The following is a 19,501-nucleotide window of genomic DNA, read 5'->3' as shown; positions in this document are numbered from 1 at the left end:
GAACGGAGCTATAACTCATTGTGTTCCAGGAACAGCTACATTTCACCGAACAGTTTCAACAACTGTATCGCTTGAACAACAAGTTAGTCACGGAACATGGTTTTCCACGGAAAGCTATGCAGTCGACCTAGTTCTTCGAAGAAGTTCGAATCGAAAATAAAAGTGACCGAGGTGGAAATCAAGAATGGCGTGTGACGATCAGAAGAAGAAGAAACGGCGCAGTTCATTCGCCCACGAGTTGAAAAGTCAAAGCGCCCGAGCGATGGCTAAGAATAGCACGTGGCGATCATTGCTTCTTGTCACCTTCGTCGATGTCTTGGCGACGCAACGCGCGCGTTTCTGCTAAGCTCATCATTGTAAACAAACGCGCTCACAAAAGAGTCCGAAGGTCCGAAGGTTTCTAATAGCGAAGGACGCTTATCTTTACTATTCCAGAATATACACGCAATAGTTAATTTCTGTGAAGTGAACTATAAAGTTTGTTATAAGCAGAGTTCACTAAAATTTCCTATTCGTATTCGATATTATAATTAATTGCGATGATTCAATTCTACATTTATGAACATTCGACTATTTAAGTAACTCGAAGAAGTATTGGGAAATGATCAAAACCTCTAAGAATTAATATTTTATCCGGAACGTTAGACGATATTACAACAACGAGCTCGTAAATTTAGTATTAAATTGAATCTTTTCTTATTTATATGTGTCGTGTCTTTCGATCACTATTTTCATCAATTTCAGCGTTCGTATTATTACTCGATAGGCTTTGAAAAACTGTGGAAGAGAATCCAATGTATTTTAATTACTATAACTTGCTATATTAAGCCTTGCAAACACCTTTAGCAAATTTTTCCTATGTATATGATACGTCGTAACTTTGCATGAATACAGAATTCCGATAGATTAAATGTTGCTGTGATACGTTAGATGAATTGACACAACATGAAGTCAGCAGGTGTCTTAATACTTATGAACGGGAGTGTGTTCTTCGGTTGACGTAGGATCACTGCCACTGTACGTCGTTGCTATTTATACTCAAGCCGTTGCATTGTTAACTGGACTGTAACCTACGAGACTCAGTCTGAATCTTATTATATCCTACTAGAGAACGTCCATTGAATCGTGGAATGCGCGTCATACTTTGTCAAATTCTTATCTACCTTGGTATGGCAGATGCTTTTGTCGTTATCCTACTTAAGTTTGATTAGGACATTTAATTTATTTTGTTATATTTGGGCATACATATATATAATGTATTAATAAATATCCATGTGCAAAACCGAAAAATCAATACAATTCTATTACATGTATACATGTATATGTGTATTTTTTGGTTATGGAAATGCACATTTATGGCTTTAGGTTGACTTCGATTACATTTCTTGATATCAAATATACGTGATTTGAATGGAATATGTTAGCGGTGTCGCATTTCCGAGACGATGCGACGGCAGATAGCTCACTGATATTTAGTCTTACTATAATTTATGACTAGATTGCGGATTTTCATGCATTTATGATGCAAAAACGCACACCTTGCATATAATATGCAGAAGTACATAAAATATCCAGAGTAGAGTATCTACTATGACATTTGATAAATGAAACGAATTTTTATTCAAATTACATTTCTTTAGTTATGTTCATAGAAACAGAAATACATAAAATTCTGCGGCGTATTTATGGCTGGGCGGAGAGCTCGACACGATGATTGAGTGAATGTTCGGAAAGTCCATAGTCGATGACTGTTTTTGGTAACCGGACTGCGAGAAACGTCACTACACTTACTCAAGAATCATCGATAAGGAGCAATTTAGCTAGAGAGACTTTTGTATTGACGCGATTTGTCTTTAATATATGCGTGTATACGTACGTATGTGCCGATGGTACGTTTCGTAAAAGCTTTAAGTGTTAGAAAGTCTCCGAATCTTTGGTTATACGTATATTTATTACGGAAAGACTGTCTTGAACAACATCGAACTCCTACAAAAATAAAACGATTACGAAGAAGCGGATGTTTCGTAGTGAATAAAATCAATTTCCCCGATAATTGATTATTTCTATCTTTCAAATATTATTTTGTGGAATTGAAAACTTTCCTAGATAGTCGAGGAAACATAAAAAATTCGTCAAAAGAGAATGTAAAATAAGTAATAAAATTTTTCGAAGCTCGGTATAAGTGTTTAAAATAACAATGGATTATTCGTTTGTTACAGGAAGAGAAAATCACAATGTTGAGGATTGGATCTCTACTGACCATGCTGGTCTTCATGACCGTCATGAAGATCGTCGTCTCGAATCGTTGTTTGGTAACGCGCGAAGGTAAATTTTAGCCTAAACGTTTCGTCTGACCACTTACGAACCTTTTCTCCTTGGTCGCGCTTCACGACCGACTTATAACCGCTATAAGAAATTAATTAGAGGATTACTATTTTGACAGAAGTCAATCCAAAGAGATTGATTCACATGGATGGACAACCATTGAATCTTAACTTCGAAGTGTCTGAAAGAGTCACCCACAGGTTGGCCACCATAATCATGAAGATTTTCTTGACCGAGGTGCTTGGCTATTCGGGAGTGTCTATCTTTGAAATGGAAGACAAATTCATGCCGAACGACACTTTCGATAGATTGTCTGGCGATATAACGTTCAATAATCCGGAACAGTAAGATATACTGTTTACTCTTGTACTATAGATATTTATCTTTAAAACGAAGATTTATTTACAATTAAATTACAATTTTATGTTATTTTAAATTAATATTTACAATTAAATTAAATAATAAATTAAAGCTCGTTACAACGGAAAATATTCCCTACAATACGTATATATGAATATAATACGTTCATAAAAGATTTCAAGAAGTTGACATATCTGTGATTCTTCGGGTTTCCATCGTGTGTTTGATAGGCGCACTTTGGTTCGACTTTTCGAGGACATTGCAGTATAGTCTTTCAACTTCGCTAAAAGTTTCTTCCTTCAGGAGATTCCATATCGCTTCTTCAGTTTCGCTGACACTGTTTCTTCCCTGAAGAAGTGAACTGAAACGGTCATGAAACGTCGGAACAAAGAGCAATTATCAAAAAATTATCGATCGAAAACCGAAGAACCACTACATATGTCATCTGATAAATATAGAGAATGTTTAAAATTTGAGATAAGTGTTCGAATGTTTTCACGAGCAACTATAATTTTACAAGGAAATTTCAAGAGATTCGAATTCCAATCCCAAGAGAGGTTCAAAGAGAGACAGCCTGACATTGACAAATCATTAATTTCTTCGAACAGAGTTCCAATGGTGAACATGGAGGTCTGGATTCCGACACATCTGGACACGATGTCGCTGCAAAATTCACTCGACGTGAAGGAATGCGGATCCATTGCTCCGCCGGGTCATTTCGGTTGGTTCGTTCCCGTTGCGTTATCGAGACCTGGCGACAGTTGGATAATCTTCACTAAACGTGAAACAGCTGCACGTTTCGATGTGGACGAGTTCACGTTGGACAACATTCGAAATTTCACTATAAATCCAGCCACCAAGGCTGACTACTGCCAGCAATCGTTTTGTCAAGATGGATTGTACATTCCCGAGTGGTGTCAGGGGAAACCATGCGCTCTATTATTGACTAGTTACGGCAACATTACTGACTTTGTCAAGGATCACATCGACCAGTTGAAGTTATACGTCAAAGTGGCCTGGGTGGGGCCGAACTTGAAATACGTGACTGAAACTTTGACCAAGGAGCTGTTGCTTATACGAAATTTAACCCATGATAGGTATTTATTTGACACATTTCTCAATGAATGAACGTTGCGGCTGGTCTCAATCGGAACTTCTATTTTTACGGAGATGCAGGGTCGCGCAAAAGTCTTGGACTATCGAACAGAAACGTTTTGTTTTTACGAATGATTGGAAGGTGCTTGATATTATTAACAATTTGACATTACCTTAGAGATATAGATGAGTTATTATCTCGAGATGAATTTCATATAATTACTACTATTAATGATTTCTATTTTAATGCCGAATAACGTAATAAATTCCGTATCATTGGCCATTTTATTTTGGATATTATAAAAGCTTGATTTCGTTTTTAACTTTCTTTCCCCTTCTAATTGATATGATACATTTCAAGTGATCTCACACACGGTTTATCACACTTGAGTTAGCTTGAATCAGTGATCTATTTATTGTAACGTTTCTAACGTTAATAGGTGAGAAATAGTAGAGAGGTGGTATGCAAATCTTTATTACCATATAATACTGCCTAGAAACATTTTCTAAAAGTATACTTAATTTCTATTATAACGTTGATGACCTGAGACCATTGCGTAACACTGTATCCGAAGCACAACACAGGTATTTTGCATAAGATTTTGCGTTTTACGACTAACGATGAGGAAAAGATATAGTATAAATACAATTTCGTAAATGTTTTATTGAAAAGTTGCAACAAAAATACGAAATAATATCGAATTGATCTTTTATCCGAAATAAACGTTAAACGAACATTAACAACGATGAACAAATCGAGAAAGATTAATTTTTTAGCCTCAAGATCGTCAGATGTCGAGCTTTTTATTTGCGGATTTACTGTAAATTAAAAACTTTATCAGACAAGAATATATATGTATGTATTGTATATATAAAAACGTGTAATACTTTCAAGGCGAATACAGTCATACATATTCGTTTGTACAATGCGTACAATGTGTTTTTACGCTTTATTGAATGAAAAATCATACTTTCTTAACTAACCGATTATCGGTTTTCATTCGTACAAGATTTCTTTTTTTACTTTTGCTCGTGCCGAGACGATTGCGGCAAAAAAAACTTGTAACACCTTGAATTTCCATAATTCTTTCACGATATGCGGTGTTCGTGTATATTTAATTTCCTACACAAGGAAAATTACATCGAGCCCGTTTCGTTATCGTTGTCGAACGAAACGCTCGGCTGATCGAAAATTCGTGTTTACTCGAGGTCAATATTATTTCCGCGATGACCGTGTCGCGCAATAAACGTCGCCTCAAAATAGAATCAGACGCCGAAAACATTTTGTACGCGCAAACATTTTACGTTTCTTTTATTATCGACCAGCCGTTGTAGACATCGTCGTCCTGCTTTTATTTGATCGTCTCGAAAAACACGCGTCTCCATTTTACGTCTTGTTTCGTATTTGATCGCGTACAAGAAGGCGTATTCTCATTTTTCAGGTCTCTGGTCTTTTTGCATTGGACGCCAAGCAGCGTGGTACCAAACGAGAGAGACTTTGTCACTGTCGAATTCGGCCGTTGTGGCACGACGAAATTAGAAATCGAATGCAAATACGAATCCAACAGGTTAACCAAGCTAGTCTGGAGCAAACTTGAGTACGCCGCGAAATTGGCATTCGAAGCGATTAGTCACGCGAAATTCACACGGGAAATGTACGAAGATCTGATTTATCGACACAATAATTTTTCTGGAACCGTCCACGAAGAACAAATCGCGTGTGACTGGTTGAAGGACAATCTGAATTATACTCTCAAAGAATGGATGCCGAATACCGCCGACAAAAATATTCTATACGTTGGTGGGATATTTCCTATGAACGAAGCCTTCTATTCAGGGAAATCGATATTAATCGCAGCCAGAATGGCGAAGAAGGCGATCAATATGAACAATACGGTCCTTACAAATTATGATCTTAAAATGTTAGCTAGCGATGGTCAATGTAAGTCGGATATGGTAATGAGATCGTTCATCGATTACATAGTGCTCAATCAGTATGATAAGTTGATTGGTGTCTTGGGGCCCGCTTGTTCGGAAACGGTCGAACCTTTGGTTGGTGTCTCGAAGCATTACAGAACAGCGATCATCAGTTATAGCGCCGAAGGATCGAGCTTTAACGATCGTACCAAATATCCTTACTTCTTTCGGACTATCGGCGAGAACAAGCAGTATAAGCACGTTTATTTGCAACTGTTGAAGAAACTGGGCTGGAAGAGAGTAGCTTCGTTGACGGAGGATGGACAGAAGTATACGGAGTATATATCTTATATGCAAGATATACTTAGGGACAATGGAATTGCATTTGTGGCGAATGCAAAGTTTCCAAGGGAACGAGAGGCAGTTGTGATGACTAAGGTAATAACCATTCTTTTCTTTCTCAATTTGGAATCCTTCAATCACGAAGGTTGTCGCTATATCCCTATAGAATATAGTATTTGATTATTTACACAATTAAGTCACATTTTGACGAATAAACCGCAGTGATATGGTATACGGTAAAGGATTAGACGTATAGAACTTATGGAAAATAACTGTGCATGCATATTCATATGCTATTATGATAATGATGAGTAAAATTATCTATTCGTGCGATTAAGATAGAAGGTTAGCCTTAGAGGACATTGAGCAACACTTGTAAATTTATTGAGACGATAATTTTTTTTGTCTTTTGTCCTTGGTTTTCTTATCGAAAACGAATTTTAATAAGCATCGATGACATTAATGATGAACAGAATAGCAAAAATTTAATGGCTGAACGTTAGTAAAGTTATAATCTAGTTTTTATCATTCGCTGGAAATATTCGAGGAGAGGATTTTAGTTTTTTTAAAGATAAAAATCATTAATTAGTATATTGTTTATATGATAGGCAACAAATTAAGTTTGATAGAGTTATTAAGAATGTTATCATTTCGCAGTATTTGCAAGATCTGAAGCAGAAGAAGGCAAAGATCATCATCGCCGATGTTTATGATCAAGTGGCCAGACAAGTAATGTGCGAAGCGTACAGATTAGAGATGACAGCTGTCCAGGTAATTTTATGAAAAGCCATAACTAAAACTTGTTTGACATAATTTTAAAATATTTGACATATATTCGATTAGTTTCATATACACTTTATGCTGTAAAGTAGTTTCTAGTTCGTCGTACATTTATCGTTAGTTTTGTAGATATGTATTTTCGTTCCTTCTATCTGACTTTGTTTATTGAAACAGCGTTTTGATAATAGTAGCATAAAGTTAACGCAAGAATTTTATCAAAATCGCATACACACAAATTCGATAGTTTCTTTATGATAATAATTAATCACGAAAAATAGCCATTCTAAATACATACACGTATTTCATGTCTGTAATTGGTTCGTCGTCAATCTCTATGCATAGCAAATAGACAGATTTCAAGCCCAACCTATTGAACAATTTGTACTATCATGAAATATCGTAACGTAAATCGCGAAACGACAACGATTTTACCGTTAAAGACGATTATAGAAAACGACAATTTCAATGAATTGACGCGTTATATCTAATACAATTGTTGTTCCGTCACTCTCCTTAAGCTCTTTTCTATCAGTCACAAACTTTACCTTTTATTTTACTTGTGTGGCCGTGACGCGTGTCATTTTATACAATTTCCAAATTCCATGTTTTTTCCTATTCTCGTTCTGGATGTCTGGGAAAACGATCAAATCATATCAAATTTCTAGAAATTTTTCAATCTAAATATACAATCTAAACTATTGCAAGCTACGGCACCTTCGAAATAGAAAACAATCCATCGAAATCGACTCGTTTCATTTTATAAAATATTCAAAGGCGACAATATCTCGCCCTCTGAGTGTCTATGAAAAAGATCGAATCACCAAAAAAATCTCAATTCCATAATTTTAACTGGATATTTTGGGATTGAAGGGTTACGTGTGGTTTTTGCCTCTTTGGCTTCGACCAGAATGGTACGATACGGACCGATTCAATAAGGAGAACGAAGAACAAGTGCCTTGTACCTCTGCACAAATGTTTAAAGCGATAAACGGCTATCTTGGTCTCTCTCATGCATATTTTGCTCCTGACGATGAAATTATGCAGGAAGGAATAACGGTGCGCCAATGGCGCGATAATTACGAGAAGTCTTGTTTTAATCAAGAACAACCACCATCGAATTATGCTGGTTTCGCATACGATGCCATGTGGACGTACGCTTACGCAATGGATCGGCTTCTCCGCGAAAATCAAAGTTACGTTTTTGACCTCCATAGCGAGCAGACTATCAATCGGATGACGGATATCATCGGTGAAACGGATTTCTATGGGGTACGTAGAAAATAATTGTAATATTTATAACAAATAGTTGTAAATAATTGTAACAGTTGAGAGTACATCGATCATATTGCTAATTTTTCAAATATAACAGTACCCGCATTTAGGAAGTATTACTTTTTCATGTGTCGTCTCATTTAAAATCGAATCAGCTGAAATTAATTTTCGGCTTTATCAGGTTTTCGTTGCGACCCTAAAGTTCAATTTTGCAACGGCGAGAACAGAGATTTAAAGAGAAAATGAAAGAAAATATTTGCCGAGTAATAATGTTAGCGAATTGACAAATCGTAATTTTACAGTATTTTCTGTTACACAAAACAGGGAAATAAACTGGCGCGTAATTTGCAAAATTGCCTTGCATTATGTCTGTTCTTGTATTACTAATTCTGTTACTATTATGCAGAAGATGCCAATAATCCATATCTTCCGTAGAATTCCACTAATAATAACTATAGTCCTGGCAATATTTCAATCACAAAAGTATTATTTTCTTCATATATTATATGAGAAAATTTATTACCATTAGTTTACTATTAAATTACCGTTTAGGTGTCTGGAAGAATCAAATTCTTCGGTGGTCCTTCGAGATACTCTGTTATCAATATCGTTCAGTTCGTCAATAACAAAACTAATCTGGTCGGTAACTTCTATCCTAACGTATCGGAGACAAAGCACGAAGTCGTGGGTGGTACATTGGACTTAAACGTCTCAGCTTTGATTTGGTTATCAAATAGTATGCCAGATGATGGCTCGGAACCACCACAACGATGCGTCATCGCGGGCTTTGCAGATTTCGTGAACGTATCGTGTGAAGTCGCGTTTGTGATCGTCAATTTCCTTGGATTTGGTTTACTGGGGATACTGGTGATCATTGGTTTCATTATCATCAAGAGAAAGTGAGCAATCAACAAATTTCACATATTATAATATATTATAATATACGTAATCTAGACTGTGAATTTTTATGCATCCATTTATCCTAATCTCCTTCTTAACAGGTACGAAAAGAAAGTGCGTCTACACGAAAAATACATCCAGTCTCTAGGTCTAGACTTTGCTCACGCGGACACGTCCGACTTAGATAAATGGGAGATACCTCGGGACAGGGTGGTTATCAATCGAAAATTGGGCGAGGGTGCATTTGGAACGGTTTATGGTGGTGAGGCGTTATTCCCAGAAAAAGGCTGGCTGGCCGTTGCTGTGAAAACTCTAAAACTCGGAAGCTCTACCGAAGAGAAGTTAGACTTCCTCAGCGAGGTGGAAGTAATGAAAAGATTCGAGCATAAGAACATAATCAAACTGTTGGGCGTATGCATTAAGAGTGAGCCGGTTTTAACCGTTATGGAGTTCATGCTTTATGGCGATCTAAAGACGTATCTTCTCGCCAGAAGACACCTCGTGAACGATCAGAATTACGAAGACTCGGATGAGATTTCTAATAAAAAACTAACTGCGATGGCACTGGACGTGGGTAGGGCTCTCAGTTATTTGGCTCAATTGAAGTATGTTCACAGGTACGTTGAAAACTTTAACTTTCTAAGATAAACGATTAAAATAAGCAAAATATCATCTACTAAAAATTGTAAACAGTCTTAATAACTGGGTAATATATGAAACGGTCGACTTTGTTGTATCAATTTTCTAAATCTCTCTTTTTGATAAACATTTTTGATGTATCATTTCAAGTTTCAGAATTACTTCTTTCATATATCTTCTTTCTATCTTTTTTAATATTCACTTATATAAACGCATACCTTTTTCAAATTTGCGCTACTAACAACTAATGATTTTATATTCACAAGGCACGCATACTTGCTGAAAATAAAATGTAATGATCGTGTATCGTGTGCAAACACTTCGATTTATCGTGGCTGTCGGAGAGTGCAATTATCAACACGATAATTATCCTTGCTTTGATGTCACGGGTTAATTTTACTTTTTCAGAGACATTGCCTCTCGTAATTGCCTGGTAAATGCTCAACGCATCGTCAAACTTGGCGACTTCGGAATGACGAGACCTATGTACGAGAACGACTATTACAAATTTAATCGAAGAGGTATAACTATATCGATTTTATTATAATCTACCAGAAAAATTCACTGGCTTCGATTTCGCGAATGCTGATTAACAAACGAACGATTCTCGTTTTAGGCATGCTGCCAGTAAGATGGATGGCACCAGAGTCCCTGGGCCTTGGAATCTTCACTCCATCTTCGGACGTTTGGTCCTATGGCGTCCTTCTTTACGAAATCATCACGTTTGGTAGCTTCCCCTTCCAAGGGATGAGCAACAACGAGGTACTCACTCACGTCAAGAATGGGAATTCGTTGAGAGTTCCGAAAGGAGTCAAATTACAATTGTAAGATCAATCTAATTATCCTTTAGTCGCATCATACTCAGCCTTTATCGAATTTTAATAATTAAACATTCGCCCTATTTTTCCATTTCACAGAGAAAATTTGATGTACTCTTGCTGGAGAACGGACCACACAAAGAGACCAACAGCTCCAGAGATCGTCGACTTTCTAGCAACGAATCCCCGAATTCTATCACCGTGTTTAGACGTTCCTTTGGCCAGCGTGCAAATCGAGCACACTGGACAACTAGAGATACAGTTAAACGAGAACATCAGAAAGTTTTCGTTATCCTGGCCACCTGAAAACTTTACGACTCGATCATCCACGTCGACATCGAGTCCCGTGGCTATATCCAGTCCTCCTTTGTTGGACATCAATGGTCACGACGACAAACAAAATCAAGACACGTTATTAGGCACTGGACTCTCCGATGTAGAGAGTAGCAGGCCTCTGTTATCGAATTCCGACGAGTCTTCGTCGGGTCCGCCGATGATTTTACAAAATTTCAAACGAAAGGACGAACCGGCGCACAGGTACGTCAACATTCAGCCAGGAATGTCGAACAGTCTCGATCATAAAAACGGCGGCAATGTTCAAGCGGACGAGAGGGTAGCTATGCTGTCAGAGAATAGAAAATCGGAGCACGTGTCGATTCTTTGACAGGAAAGGAAGCACGCGATTTCACGACAGAAATCGATGATGCACTTCTATAGGCGCGCCGAGGGCGTACTCGGAAAATATGCGAAAATATCGTATAGGAAAACGAGCGTGTAAATCGGTTCATGGCCATTGTTGTTTGAATCGAAACAGGCGTGTGCTTCCGAACGAATAGTTTTTCACGATGGTGAATGTGTGGTTTATTCGAACCGTATTTTAGAGTCGGAAAGATATGCAATTGTATAGCTCGTTCGATTCACTGGAGATTAAAATCCTGCCGATTTAGTTATGGTGTATGAAATCTACCGTAGGTTCCAGTTACGAAGACGAGAAACGATCAGTTGGAGCGAGCGAAAATACCGGTATGATCTTTTGGTGGACAACTATTTTCGCTTAATCTACATTTGAGACTGATGTAATAGAAAAATTAAGTTACCGAACAGTTAACGCAACAATGCCGAGGATTTCTGAAAAGAGCGAAACATAGTTACCTGTATTCGCACATATATTCGGAAAAAATTGAAAGTAAGCTCCTAGAATATCTCTATTTGCTTCCACAGTAAAGATATTTTAATAATCGAATATAACATCGAGCGAATTATTTTATTGTTGGAAGTAGAAATTTCCATTGTTTTCGCGCCGAGTAAGAAATAAACTAAAAAAGCGAAAGGCTGCTTCGGTTAGATACGTTGTATTTAATGATAATCGAAAGGAGAACGACAGATAAACGGATACAGTATCGTATTTACGTAAAGTGTTTCGTAAGCAGCATTTCCCTGTCCAAACATTCTCGATACTTGAGGTATGTAGGACTTTGTACGATTTCCTTCGAAACAGACTGCATATCTTTCCAAGCAATCGTGTCGACGTTTAGATACTTCGTTGCGAAATTGGCGCATTTTTGGAGGACAAAACCGAAGAAAAACAGAGCAATATTTTACACGATGAAACATTAAGCGTTCACGCATGCAACCATGACATTTATATAAAAAGAAAAACGTATTTTTTCTTCTTTATGCGAACATGTTCGAAAAGACAGAAGTTCGTGAAAAGAATAATATGCAATTAAAAGAAGAAAACGGGGGAAAGGGACCGGTATGTCCCTTTGCGTTCCAAGTATATATATATTTTTTGACCTATCTTTTATGCAATATATTCGTCGATTTGAGTCGAGAAAAGTGACTGCAGTATAATTACTCGATACTATAAATAACACTCGATCCTCGCTAGGAAAGCAAGTGGAATAGTTACTATTACTATACATGGTATTACAATTAGTAAAACTATTTATTGATTTAAGCCAAGATACTTTGATCGAGACTTCATGTTTTGTAAAATATATTTCATATATACATATATTGAATTCCTCTGATCGCGTGCTTCGTCTTGTCGAAGCAATTTATTTTAGTGTTTAACGCGATTAGCGTTATAAGATAAACGTAGCTCGAGACGGGTAAAATTTCCTGTTACTTAGGTGCAATAACATTAAGCGTCTTGTAGAAACAAGTTGTTAGAAATATATGTTAATATTATATTGATACGATCGATTACGCGTATGGTTGACAAATGAAAGACGGAAGTTTTAACAAAAACGTAAAACAATTGACATTGAGATGTCATAAGAATTCTCTAAGACTTCCTCGTAATTTTCAAGAGAAATTTTAATCGAATCTTCTTAAAAATATCTTATTGATCATCCTAACGTGCACAGACGTATACAGGTTGCTTGAATTTTAATAAAGTGCGACCAAAAATGATATTATCCTTTGTTACACGTTGTTACACCACGGTGTGTAGAATATTTCTTTATTAACGAAATATTATATTTATTTTTGTATTTATTAGAAAGTTCGCCATCATGTTCGTTCTTCGATTATCTTAGGTTAGTCGAAGGATTATACTATATTTTTTAGTTTTGATATCGACCACTTTTTAACAGCATTTTTGCTTTCTTACATATCCAAAGAATATGTTCCTAACGCTTAAATTCGACTAAAATTCAGGCATCATGCGATAGTATATAAATGTTATAAACCATTACTATATTATCAAGTTGAGTTCTGTTACCAGAAATGACTGAAGAAATCAACACACAAAGTATTTTTAATCTTTTATTCTAATTCCAATTTTTAGTCGCTTCGTATCGTCCATTTCACCGAGTCATAACATTCTTATATTACGCACAAAATTTTTGATTATTCGTTCGTATATCCAGTTTTCGCCTGTGTCAAAACGTTGACGGAAAAAGGAAAAAAGAATCAATCACGTTGCATGTTACATCGTTACATCACGTCGAACACGCTTATCATAGTACTTAGTGGTGATAAATTTCTCTTTTATTCTTTTCTTTTTTTTTATATCGGGCATAGATTAGACGATTATATAATTATTATAACGGATCGCTCGTTTTGACGGAAGTTGCAGGGCTTTTGTTCTACATCATAGAGCATAGTAGAAGAACAAAATAGAAACTGCAAACTTTTCAGTCCGTATACACGAAGCAAGTGCCTCGGGTTTGGAAAGTGCAATCCTTCCTAAATAGCTTTACACGAGAGAAATTGTTTACTATAATAAAATTATCACGATGTTATTTATTCTCGAATTGTATAGTTGTAATTTTATATTTGTTGCAAACGATGAAAGTACTATTCTGTACAGATGCTGTTATTCCTTGAGAAAATATTTATTATGCCTTCTTGAATTAAATTATATAGAAAACGATTTTACAATTTCTATTTTCTTACCCATATGTTCCTGAGCGCCCTAAAACGATTCGTAAAATCCCTGAGATTCGATCAGCGAAATCGATTCGATTCTCTATTTTAGTGTTTATTTCTTTCGTGTTATTTCAATCCTCTCTCCCCCACCCTCTCTCTCAGATAAGATATTTCAAGAATGAAAATGTAGCTAATATCCTAACAAATCTTCTAATTATACGTTCTATACAAGAACGTAATTGCTGTCGGTAATACTAGCAATAAAATATACGTTTAAAGAAAAAATGACAGAAAAAATTTCGAAGAATTACTTAATTTCATTATCTTAATGTTCAATGAATCGTTAAATAAACATTGAATAATATACAAGGTGTTCGGTTATGTCAGAAAATTTAAGGCGTGATTCGTGAAGCCGAAATAAGACGAAAATCAAGAATAAAAAATTGCCTTTTCGGCTTTGCTTTTTAGTTATTGACAATTAAAAATCGTCCAAAATATTCCTGCACGCAGGCAACCTTCCTTACAGAAGTGAAAGAGGCTCAGCCTACGCAACGAAGCGCACAGTGATCCTCAAGTCGAACGACACATAGGCGGCAGCCCACTCTATACAGCAAAGCAGTTAATCTTATAACTGGTATAATTATTAATAATATAATTATAATATAATAACGGCAAGTAATAGGAGCTAAGTAGCTGCAATTCGAGCGGCGAAATAGGAATCCGGTGACGGTCAATCCTTGGGTTTTCCGCTGAAATTTGGAGTTATTTCGTGCCGGGGGTGCGTCGTGTAGGTTCGTTAGTTCTTTGAGAGATCGCGATTTCGTTCGTTCCGGGCCGCCATTTTTCTTTCATGGTTTGATCGATCGAGGTTCCCCTTGTTTACCCATTTTTAAGGAAAGCTTATTGCAGTCATGTTAGAATTTATAACTTTACGAAATTGTATATACAATGTCAGTAGCTTTATTTTCTTTTTCTCGTTCCAAGTTAGACAAATGTGTTTTTGGTACTCAATGCTGTCAGTAGGGCTACGAATTATTGTACGATGTTTATAAAAATCGATGTTATCATTGTGTAAGATATAAGTATTGCGCGATGTACATATGTTTTGTTTGAAATTTGGAAACAAGCGTTACGTGGATGACGAATGTTTTGTTTACTGTGTAGTAATGTTTACGTTTTTTTTTGTAGATCGCTTAACTTTCCGTATCGGCTTGCGTGACCCCCCACCGCTTTGGAAGTTGCGCAGCGAGACTAAGGTACGAGAGGTCATTCAGTTGTCTTATTTCGTACTAGTAACAAGGTTCGTGTTGAGTCAGGTGTGTAACGTATTCTAACCTATTGGTGACGTCATTTCTTCATTATCTTTTTGCTATCGTTTATATCTCCTTATTAATACCATTTAATTAATACACGTTTATTTAACGATTCGTCTAACATTAAGGTGATGAAATTAAGTGGTTTCCTGAAATTTCTTATTTCAATTTTTCTACAGTCGTCTATTTACCTAATGATACTGTTACCGGTAGCTCCCATCGTAAGCTTTTGTAATAAAATTTAAGTTTGATTGTATTTCGTTTAATTATTTTATACATTTGTTTTAATTTCGTTATTTTTTGTGCAGTTATTGATCGATAGCAGGGATAATATAAAAGTAACAGGAATATTAATATATGGACGCAACAACAATTAGTCATCAATCCGATGAATCTTCATGGAAATTTGGTAATGTTTCATTTTAATAATAATATTTTAACTAAAACAGCTGTATATGAACAATTCTATTGTCTTCTTATTTGAACATGGGTAATATTTGATATACAATTTATATTTATGAAATATTTGAATATATATGAAATCATTCTCTTATTTCAAACGAATTTTTAACGAATTATCGTTCCCAGGTAATCCGGGATATAGATAATAATTCTTGATAATTTAACGATAGCTTCGTGTAGACAGAGTTTGACACATAGAAATATTAATAACAATAGCTTGAACTAATTTCGATAGGTATCGTAACATTCACTTACCAAATTTAAATTTTTTTGCTATATTATGTGAATTTGCTACAGTTAACGTCGTATACTTGCAATTTTGTAACTTGTACGTTTCTCATAGAGATGGCGCGCAGTTAAATCCAAATACTTCAAAGGAACCTTTCGCGCGCGTTTATATAGTACTCTTCAAGGATATTTAGTTGTGAATTTTTGAATTCTTGCAAATATTTTCGAATATTTATAACACGCGACTATAGCGTGATAGTGGAGTGTATATTTCGTATTCTAATAACGAACATTCACAATATAATTCTTGCAAATGATTGCATTGCATTCATGGTATTCATAAGCACTTGTTCAATATTGAGAAATATTTTATAATTTTCAACCAACATTTTTCATACTTATTCCAATTTCTTAATAATAATCTTTTAAGTGTAAAAAAATAGCTGTATCCTCTAAATAAACGTTCGATAGGGAAAAAAAGAAAAATATCGAAACGATATTTCCCTTCTTTTGCACACACCCCTCCCTCCGCCCGCTATTACAGAACTATATTTCCAGAGAATATTTGTGACCGCGCAATGCGAGGTTTATCAGTTAGTCGTGAGTCAGTGTTTACTACGCTTCAGTGTCTTTTTCAATATTTTCAAATTACGATAGTTTTGATCAAATTCAATCAAATAATTACACGCGAAAGTAATACAATTTTATCAAACAATTTTGTACGCGATATTAGAGTTCTTGTTCGTCGACCATAATTTAAGCGGTCACGATAACGTAGTCTTTTATTTTTCTTGTTATATACAGGGTGGTTGGTAACTGGTGGTACAAACGGAAAGGGGGTGATTCTACGCGAAAAAAGAAGTCGAAAATATAGAATAAAAATGAAAAAAAAAATTTTTTTTTTAATTTTCCATCGAGACAACGATCTACAGTGAGATCCGTTATAACGTACCACACGCGTACCGAGCGAAAATTCAAAGTCGATTTTCTCGAAAACAAAGACTCAGACGAAAAATTTTTATTCTATATTTTCGACTTCTTTTTTCGCATAGAATCACCCCCTTTCACCCCCCTGTATACCACCAGTTACCAACCACCCTGTATATAAATATATTTTTTAAACATTGGGTTTGGGTATTTTATTCTGTTACCTCAGGTGACTACACAAACCGGATTCCATTTCTTGTGCAAGATGGCTGCCAGATGTTTACACATCCTTATTTCGGACCTTGAAGAATCTCCATGACTCACTATAGATCTTAGCATTTTCATAGTTAATTTCCTTCAGACCAAACAGGTATCTTTTTAGTTGAAGTATTCTTTATATTTATTATCTTGTCCAATTAGAGACAATGACCATTGTCCTCACCTTCCTAGTCAAAATTGCCATCAACGAATCCGATGGTACCGTGCGCTAGACACACCCATCAATAGCTTTCCTCTACAACATCGTCATCAAACTTCACTGGTTTTTCATCCTTGGATCAGTCATATCTCTTGACTGGTTTTCCGTCCATTGACCAGTCATTAATTTAACTTGTTACTACAAAGTTGTTAGAATAAAGTGTATATTATAACCTGTTACTTCAGTGCTATAATCAGTTCAACCATCTCTATTATTCTAACTGAAATAGGAGATCGACCAATTCGTGGCATCGATTATGAAATCGCAACGGGAATTTACGACTTTTGTTGGCGGTCTTCTTGGCAATCGCGTCTCCCCACGAACGGTCGAAAAAGCTAGTGCATCTCTCAAGAGGATAAAGCCTCTCCAGGATCTCAGGAATTTTTTTTTTTTATTATTTATTAAAATTACAATCAATTCTCGCGTTGAGAATTTTCAGTAATTTTTCTAGCGTGGCGCAGTAACATGGCTAATTATTTATAATAAGTTAATACTTGTTATAGATAAGTATAATTTGTACATAAGTATTGTAAATAAGTAGATGTTACTTAATTTAAATAACTAGTTGAATCTGTCGTTTAGGTCTAGCGGGTAGTGTCTCTTTAGCCTGCGAATCTGGTCCGTCGTATCAAGTATCAAGTAAGATCTCAGGAATGTAAGTACTTTTATATATTGTATTTCAATTTGTTCAATTTTTTGTATTTTGTTTGAATTATTGTTAATTATGAAATAAGTTATATTGTTAATTAAGAAATAATTTAGAAAGCTATAAATGTCTTTTTTTTAATTGAAATAAAGTTTGAAAGTGTTAAAATTCAATTACAATAAGACTTTCTGGTGCACATAAAAAATCACTGATGTTTTGATTTCAAACTTTTATATTAGAGTTTCAATTTATATACTTGTTGAGATATGTATAATTTTCTGTGCTGGACTAGGTTAAGTGCGTAGTAGAGATACTTGTATGTGAATATCAGTGTGTGGAAGTATGTGTGTCCGAAGTGTCTCGAAAACAGATGAATGTAAACTCCACAGTCGGTTAAGGGTCGTCGAAGAGTCGGTTTATAGTCGGGTATAGAAGAAAGTGCTGAGACGCGTGCAAATGTGTATCGATGAATATATAAGGAATCGTCCATGAAATAAATACATTATTATTTTATTATTAATCCTCGGTGTAAATTTAGTGTTCCTATAACATTATTTCGGCCTCAAAGATCCACAATTCTCAACAATACTTACTAGAGTTTATTAGAATTTCGGTCTTTATTATTGCTATTGGTTATTATGTTTATGTTTTATTATAGATATATCACTGCTTCAGCTTCTTCGTCTTCTTTGGGAATGTTCTAACAGTGGCTCAAAAGCCAAGAATGTAAGTATCTTTACATATCGTACTTCAATTATGTTTATTCTGTATATTTTTCTTTGAACACTTTTTGTTTGATTGAAATATTGGATGATTAGAATCTTCTTAGGTTACTCTCCTATTAAAATAAATAAAGTGTTAATGTCTTAATATCGAATTATAAAACAAATGAAAAACGTATTTAAAGAAATCATTAGATTCTTAATTTCTAGATTTTAAAATTTCATTCCAGAGTTTCAGTTTTTATACTTATTGAAGTTTATTAGAATTTCAGTCTTTATTATTACTAATGTTACGAATTTAATAAACTTCTACTTTTCATTATCTCCAACTTTCCAAATAATTAGCAATCACTCATTGTGTTTTGTTCTGTAACAGATTTTGCACAATCTCTATTTCTATCATTGGATTTTCAACGGTTCCTGTCTGATGTTAGTCTTCTTGATGGTATTGGCTGGGATGGTACAGTATCGATGTTAACGTTCTCCGTTCCTCTGCTTCGAATGGTGATGCGCTTGCATTTTGGTTCTTCCGGTCACTTAATCATGCATCATCGGATGAAAGGTCCGAATCAACATAGGTGAATGGTTGTATTATACAGAATTTTTTTGCGAGCATAGTGATTGCGGGTATTTTTTATATTAACCAGGCCCACGCCGCAGGCAAGATGGCAACCAGATGTCCACACACCTTTACTGCGTACCCTTAGTAGTCTTATAGACCCAACATAAATTTTAGCATTTTCATAGTTAAGGTCCTTCAGATTAAACAAATATCTTTTATTACAAGTGTTCCTTAAATGTATTGTCTCCTACTGGAAGATACGGGAAGTTTGGTTATTATCACGTTCGATATCTCCCACTAGCAACTTTCTCTCGAGGGCGGTTAGGACACTACCTTG

General features: G+C 35.6%; 1 protein-coding gene across 7 annotated transcripts in view; it reads left to right on the top strand.

The window, feature by feature from the left end:
- The window catches only part of LOC126872546 (uncharacterized), a 43,334-nt gene extending 25,465 nt beyond the window's left edge, over positions 1-17,869 (top strand). For 3 of the 7 annotated variants that reach the window (XM_050632633.1, XM_050632631.1, XM_050632634.1), the window contains exons 2-12: positions 2,220-2,325; positions 2,444-2,669; positions 3,294-3,782; positions 5,223-6,135; positions 6,697-6,810; positions 7,690-8,088; positions 8,644-8,990; positions 9,093-9,608; positions 10,039-10,151; positions 10,247-10,454; positions 10,548-13,830. In XM_050632633.1, coding sequence (XP_050488590.1) covers positions 2,235-2,325; positions 2,444-2,669; positions 3,294-3,782; positions 5,223-6,135; positions 6,697-6,810; positions 7,690-8,088; positions 8,644-8,990; positions 9,093-9,608; positions 10,039-10,151; positions 10,247-10,454; positions 10,548-11,112 — 3,981 coding nt within the window. In that variant the 5' untranslated portion in view covers positions 2,220-2,234 and the 3' untranslated portion in view covers positions 11,113-13,830. Of the gene's footprint in view, positions 1-1,842; positions 1,890-2,219; positions 2,326-2,443; positions 2,670-3,293; positions 3,783-5,222; positions 6,136-6,696; positions 6,811-7,689; positions 8,089-8,643; positions 8,991-9,092; positions 9,609-10,038; positions 10,152-10,246; positions 10,455-10,547; positions 13,831-15,014; positions 15,143-15,447; positions 16,650-16,985; positions 17,414-17,816 lie in introns of those variants that run through there. The other 4 variants (XR_007692014.1, XR_007692013.1, XM_050632632.1 and 1 more) reach the window with 4 other exon arrangements.
- Positions 17,870-19,501: the final 1,632 nt, after the last annotated feature.

Source organism: Bombus huntii, chromosome 13 (assembly GCF_024542735.1).
Source record: "Bombus huntii isolate Logan2020A chromosome 13, iyBomHunt1.1, whole genome shotgun sequence".
Classification (NCBI taxonomy): domain Eukaryota; kingdom Metazoa; phylum Arthropoda; class Insecta; order Hymenoptera; family Apidae; genus Bombus; species Bombus huntii.
The sequence above is the reverse complement of the archived record's forward strand: the minus strand, read 5'-3'. Positions and strand labels throughout refer to the sequence as shown.